At 43.2% G+C, this 7,500-nt stretch overlaps 1 protein-coding gene across 1 annotated transcript in view; it reads right to left on the reverse strand.

The window, feature by feature from the left end:
- The window catches only part of adgrl3.1 (adhesion G protein-coupled receptor L3.1), a gene marked incomplete at its 3' end in the record, with an annotated part of 102,323 nt that overhangs the window by 28,173 nt on the left and 66,650 nt on the right, over positions 1-7,500 (reverse strand). The window contains exon 10 of the mRNA XM_079730908.1: positions 6,765-6,948. Coding sequence (XP_079587034.1) covers positions 6,765-6,948 — 184 coding nt within the window. The remainder of the gene's footprint in view (positions 1-6,764; positions 6,949-7,500) is intronic.

Below are 7,500 nucleotides of genomic sequence, written 5' to 3' on the forward strand. Positions count from 1 at the left end.
ACACACACACACACACACACACACACACACCACACACACACACACACACACACACACACACACACACACACACACACACACACACACACACACACACACACACACACACACACACACTAATACAGAAGCTATGTCTCCAGGCAACTGGTCCGTAACTGCGACATAACACAGATAAGTCTCTCTCTCGCTCTCTCTCTCTCTCTCTCTCTCTCTCTCTCTCGCCCTTTCTCCCTCTCACTCTTTTTCTCTCTCTCTCTCTCCCACACTCTCTCTTCCTCATTCTCTGTCTTGCTCTTCTTTAAAATTCATGACTGCTTTACAGATTTGTAATGTTGTACAGAGAAGATGAAGAAAAAGAATGAGGGCCTGATTATAGCTTTGATATTCAGCAGCCTCTCTCCTCGGGTGTGACTTATTTCGGAAGCAGTTCTTTGTTAGCGGTGGGAATTGACATGCTGATCAAACACACAACGGTGCGCGGCCGAGGTGGGAATGAAAGTGAAGTGAACCCCCCGTTTTCAGCTGGAATCCGAACACTACGACACGAAACAAAATGTGTTTTGTGCTGAGAGTTTTAAGAAGGAGGGGAGGTGTGGTCCCCATGGTAACGTCTCCCGACAACTTTGAGATCCTTATTTTTAAGCTAGTGACTCCGTTGTATGCAAGCTTTAGAATGAGGGAGTTGTATATGGGATGCGTCTGACATGGTGGCGTTATCCTATAGGTGTTCTGAGATGCTTAACCCACTCTCGGACATCACTGACCAGACAGATCTCCGTACAGCCACACACACCGGGCGTATAGTGTTCCTTCTGGGCACTGGTTTCCCTTAGTCATGACGTAGAGGGTGATTGCAAATAAGCACTTCAACATCACCAAAAGATCTGGACCGGAGTTTTGAATAAAACGTTCACAAACTGGTGAATGGGACTGCCAACCGGTTTTCTCAAAATGATGGTGTTTAGTTAAGGAACGGTGGAATAGACTACCAGGGTGAAGCTCATAGAAGGCATAATAAGGTGTTTAAAAAAGAAAAACGATTTGAGGATCACTGGCACTTTAAGAAAAGGAGAGCAGAGTGGAGGAGGAATATAAGGTATTGAAAACAGAGATGTGAGAAAGGAGGGAAAAAGGAGGAGGAGGAGGAGGAGGAGGAGAGAGGTGAAGATCGACATTAGGGTAAGCCTGGACTGGAGGAACAAAAAGGAAAGAGAGGAAAAGATGAGTGTGGGTGAGTGTCTGCGTGTGTGTGTGTGTGTGTGTGTGTGTGTGTGTGTGTCAAATATGTGTTCTGTGATAGCAGATAGCGACTTTGCTTTGCCAGAAAGAGAGAAAAAGGCAGGAGGAAGAGGAGAAAGGCAGACATAAACATGGTGGTGATATGAAAAAACTGAGATGAAACTAGAAAATGCATTTCCTGCAGAAAATGCGGTGAGTGCTGTAGTACAAAGTGAGGTTGAAAATATTTTTCAATAAAGCCACATACATTAAGACATAAAGAAACTTTAAATGGCTAAAATCAAGTGAAGATATTTGAACAAAAGTTCAAAAGTCTAAATGGAGTAAACAATGTAAACATATGCATGTTTACATTGACCATTTAAGAAAATGTAAATGGTTGTAAACAAATAAAGTGACAGCTGAATGAAAAGCATTGCTAAAAATGCAGAAATGTAAAATGAATTGAACTGAAGAATCTGAAAGGTCAAATGTATTGCCCTGCACGGCTGGTGTGTGTGCGTGTGTGTGTGTGTGTGTGTGTGTGTGTGTGTGTGTGTGTGTCTTTAAGGGAATAGCGAAACGGGGCATGACCAAAAGTAGCCGGTATGAAACTAAAACTGTGATTCTGAAGAAAGTTTAAATGATATTGAAATTCCGTTAGGATATTATTGAAGATACAAGTGTGTAGATTTGTTAAATGCTTTGAACGAAGATAAACGGTTTACAATTGATTTTGTTACGTCCTAAACAGTTGAAGTACCAGACGGCTCTGCCGTCCTCCCATTGACTCCCATGTTAAAAAATTATAGTATTTTAAAAGTAGAATATCTTAAAAAGTATAAAATATTTAAAAAATCTGAAAAGAAGCACGCGATTCCAAGCTATTCTGAATATTTTAAAATTTGAATGGAGTCTGTAGGTGAACAATTTAGGAAGGAGATAGGTCCCAAAGTTTGTAGAGAATAATAAAGAGGAAAGATAGAATAAAACTTATGAATATATATAATAGTTGAGCGCTGCAAGCAGCACTCACCTAAATACTGGCATGGGGACAGAGCAACACAATGACCAGACCGGTCCTGCAACAGTGAGACTAAACATTTAGTGTGTGCGCATGACACACATCCAAAAATCACACACAGGTACCCAACATAGGCACTGAAATAACTCTTTCTGTCTTTCTCTTTCTCTTTCCTTTTCACACACACATACACGTACATACGTACACACACACACGTATACACACACACAAACGGCACTGAAATAACACTTTCTGTCTTTCTTTTTGTCTTTCATTTAATTTTCCTTTTGCCAGCGATGCATACCATTATTCACACAATTTCTCTATTGTTACATATAATGCATGTACAGTCACAGTCAGACACGTACACACACACACAAACATAAAAACACACGCACACATACTCACACACAGTGGCGCCATTCTGGCACCCTAGGCGAGATCTTAAAACCTCCCCCCCAAACACACACACACACACACACACACACACACACACACACACACACACACACACACACACACACACACACACACCATGATAAACATGCTTTGTCTTGGCGTCCTCTTTTAAAATCAACATTTTAATGAGTTCTTCCTTTCAATGTATTTTAGGGAGAGAGGTCAGGGTGGGGGGGGAGGGAGAGAGAGAAAGAGAGAAAAAGGGAGATTGTGTGACGAGAGAGAGGGAAAGAGGGAGAGGTTGTGTGATGAGGGAGGGAGGAAGAGTTTTTGTGATAAAAGAGAGGGATAAGAGTGATAAGAGAGGGAGAGAGAGATAGTGTGAGGATGAGAAAGTGTGAGGGAGCTTGTGCAGTCAGAGATGGAGAACGAAATAGTGAGATGATGAGAAAGGGAGAGGGAGATAGAGTGATGATGAGAGAGAGGGAAAGAGAGAGAGATAGTGTGATGAGAGAGACACAGAGAGAGAGATAGTGTGATGAGAGAGACACAGAGAGAGATAGTGTGATGAGAGCGAGACAGAGAGAAGGATAGTGTAATGAGAGAGAGACAGAGAGAGAGATAGTGTAATGAGAGAGAGAGAGGGAGAAAGAGAGAGAGAGAGAGAGAGAGAGAGAGAGAGAGAGAGAGAGAGACAGAGAGAGAGAGAGAGAGAGAGAGAGAGACAGAGAGGAATGAGAGCGAGTTTGATGAGCATCAGGGCCGGTTATGAATAAAGAGAGAGATAATCAGGAGGATCTTCCCACTGGATTAGCTGGGAGGGAAGATTAACGGTACAAAAGGAGCACAGCACGGAGACCACATTTCTCTTTTTTAAGTTCTCTGGAAACGCTGTAGCCTACATCTCCATCCAGGCCAGGTTTATATAACAGCATTGATGGGTTACATTAAGGGGAATTAAAAGTTGAGACAGCGCTATAAGTTATGTAAGGTATTGCTGTGTGTAGACTGTGTGTTGAGTGGAAGAAAGGGCTGGCCATGGCATTACTGCACCACCCAACATATTTGACAGCATTGTACAGCAGTATTATCCAATATTGTCACGTTGTAAGGACAGCATGTGCATCGTTTAGTATGGAAGAAATGATGTTATTTATTGTCAAGAGATTCATCTCTCATCCATCCTCCTCACATCAAGTTGAAAACTTGAAGACAAAGAAAGTTATTGGTTCATGTGAGATCATGCGACCTTGAAAGTGAAACCATGATGTCATAGATCATTGAAGTGGAAAAGATGGGGAGGAGAAAGTGATTCATGCTTTGCTTGGTTCCATTATATTCCCCCATCTTTTATCATAACTCTGCCTCCCACATGTGCCTCTCTCGCCTCCTCCACTTCAGTCTCCTCCTCTGCACTCCATCTCCCTTCTTTCTCCCCCCCTCCCCTCCTTTCGCCTCACTTCCTCTTCACTCCTCCCCTCTCCTCCCTCTATCACCTTCACTAAACTAAACCTGCTCTCCACTCCCCCTCTCCTCCTTTTCCCTCACCTCCTCTCCACTCCTCCCCTCCTCTGGCCTCCCTTCTCCTCTCCCCTCCCCGGCTCACCACTCCATCTCCCATCCCCCCCGCCCACCTGTTATGGTACATTATTTTTGTATATATATATAGCCACACACTTTGGGATATTTTATATTTTATTAAATGTATGCAAATACATACATCATTTATTTATTTATATATATATATATATATATATATATATATATATATATAAATAAATGATGTATGTACGTACATCATTTATTTTATGTACGTAACGTAAATAAAAAAATACACAAAATCAAACATTTTCCGAAATGTGTGTGGCTCCCACACAAAGGAGTGATGAAGGGAAGCTGATTCCAGCCTTAGCAATGGCTCACGTGTGGAGGGTCTGAAGAGAGAACATAGAGGGAAGTCACTTTGTTCTGGAATTGCATTTCAGCATGTTTAGCCTTTGTTCACTCACGAGAGGATCAGCTATGAAAGACATGATAGAGAGAGAGAGAGACAGAGACAGAGAGAGAGAGAGATGGAAGAAGTGAGAAACAGAGAATACTGAGTGATGGGATGAGAGACAGAAAGAGATAAAAAAAGAGACGGAGAGAGACAGTAAGCGCAATGGAGATTCAGAGAGAGACAGAGAAAAAGAAGGAGATTGAGAAAGACAGAAAGAGAGAAAGAGAGACAGAGGGACAGACAGAGCGAGAGAGAGGGAGACAGAAAAAAAGACGGACATACAGAAAGAAACAGCAGTACAGAAAGAGACAGAGACAGAAAGAGGGACAAAGAGAGACAGAAGGAGAGAAGGAGAGACAGGCCGAGGGAGAGGGAGAGAGAGAAAGGGGGTGTAAATGTGCACAGAGGCATAATAACTAGCTTTCTTCTGCATTGTCAATTCCGCCTACGATTGAAGGGAAAGAAAAATAAAACCGCAAAGCAAGACCCATTGTCTGGGGCTCAACAATCCATGTGTGTGTACGTGTGGCCTAGAGGCCATGTTTGCTGCATCTCGGTGAATATCCACCACCAACAAGCTTCCCCTACGACGACCCCGTAGGACCCCTGTCTCTGATGACCTCAAGGCTGAAGGCTGTGTGTATGTCCTGGGTGTACGCAACACACTGTGTGTGTGAGTGTGTGTGCGTGTGTGTGACTGGACTCCCACTGCATTTACCCATCACCATACCTTCAGCGCAGTCCCCGTAACCTGCTGTGAGCCGTGTTGCTCTCACCATGATAGGGAGGAGAAGGGGGCTTGTGAAATATATATTCACATATATAGCGTTACGTAACATTTGATATTAATGTAACAGGTGTAGGAAATCTGATGTATTCATGTTTGTGTAATGTAAAAAAAGAAAAAATGGAATAAATTAATGGTGACCTTTAGCGAGTGGCAGATGCAGAAAATTCTAAAAGAATATGAATATGCAATTGATTGGGAAGCCACAGTAGTGGTGGCGCCGGGAGAAGAAGTAGTAAAAGCATTAGCTGCAGCAATAGGATTTGATCCGTAAAGTTTAGAGGCAAAACAAAGAAATGAAGGAGAACACAAGTCTTCATTGTATCGTGGTTGTTCCAGGCAGCATGAAAACACAGGGTCAGTGGTAGTAGATCCAGTTGGCTATAAAAGCAGTGGGAGCGCTTGTGTCGTGTATGAAGCCCTCACACTGCAGCGTGTTATTATTGTCCATTCAGCCGAACCTTATCACCGACACACAGCTACGGCCCTCTCTCTCTGAGACACCTTGTTGCACCCACTCAGATACGTTTCAGCTAAACCCCCCTTGTACGTGTGCGCTTGAGTGTGTCTGTGTGTGTGTTTGTGTCTGTGTGTGTGTGTGTGCGTGCATACTTGAGTGCATCCGTGTGTGTGTGGCTGTGTTTTTATGTGTTTGTGTGAGCGTGTGTGTGCCAACATTGTGTGTGTGTGTGTTTGTGTGTGTAGGATAATCCTTCCATCCACATATGTGCCTCCTTACTTTCTTCACTCCCTAAGACATCGCAGCATTATTCTGCCCTACTTCCTCGCTGCAGCGTTCATCACACATGGATGTGGAGGATGTCGCCCAGGGTGCCACTGCCAACATGTGAGCAATGTTGTTGGGTCTTAATAATGGACCAGACGCACACATGAGCTGATCGACACGTCCGTGGTGGGGCTGGGTTGGAAAATAATAAAATAAAATATACATAGACAATACAGACACACGCACACCCACACACACACACACACACACACACATACACACACACAGACACAAAGTGCAATGCAGCGAATAATTGTGCATTGAAGTCATGTATATTTCTATTAAGCAACTTATTAGTTATACATTCCCTCGTGGGAATGTGTCTCAAGCACCACTGAACAATAGCTAGTGATGAATAAGATTCTGCGTTAGCTTCGCAGATTGTTAAATATAGCACAGAACATAAATACTGCACACAAAAACACAGACTAAAACAAGCCGTCGGATTCAGATTGAATTCCCACTACGAAACATCCCTGAGTTCAAGCTCATCACTGATCACGATTCACTTAAAGGAGAACACCAATGAGGCGATGTGGTGTAAACTCACGGATGTTCTCGGCCGTCTCCTGGATGGTGTCGGTCTTCAGCAGGTTGTCGGCCAGCATAAAGGCCCCGGTCTCCACCGTGTCCAGCAGCAGCGTGGCCGAGTGCAGCTGCTCGCTGGTGGGCAGCTCCTTCCAAGCGGCCTGGGCGCGCGGCTGCAGCAGGTTGTTCACCGTGTCCACCATTGCCTGGAGACGCAGCCGAGACAACACAACACTCAGCTAGTGATGTATGAGTTTAGCTAATGCTAACTTAAACTGATTGGCTCATGCTAGACCAACTATGCCTGGACATGACAATCAGGCCTGGACAGAGCTAATGCTAATGCAACAATTAACAGCTAATGATGTTCATGTTTAGCTAAACTAACTTTAGCATTAGTTTGTGCTAAAAAAAAGTATACCTGGAAATGTTGCTCAGGCCTGAACAGAGATAATGCTAATGCAAAAATATGACCTAGTGATGCTTATGTAGGCTAATTCTAACTATAAATAACTGGATGTCTTAGCTTCAAATAAATGTAAATTATATGCCGATGCTTTCATATTGTACACAGACACTGTATAAAAATCGTATCATATATACACACAACGGTATGAAGCAAAACGCATTGCTTATTGGAAAATCATATGTCATCTTGATGGATCATGCAAAAACACATAAGAATAACTAACAGATGGACACTTAGCATGTGTTCTCATGTGGGCCATTCTCCTGCAGATATCGGAAACGCTGAATTA

This window comes from Pollachius pollachius, assembly GCF_949987615.1.
Source record: "Pollachius pollachius genome assembly, chromosome: 2".
Lineage (NCBI taxonomy): Eukaryota > Metazoa > Chordata > Actinopteri > Gadiformes > Gadidae > Pollachius > Pollachius pollachius.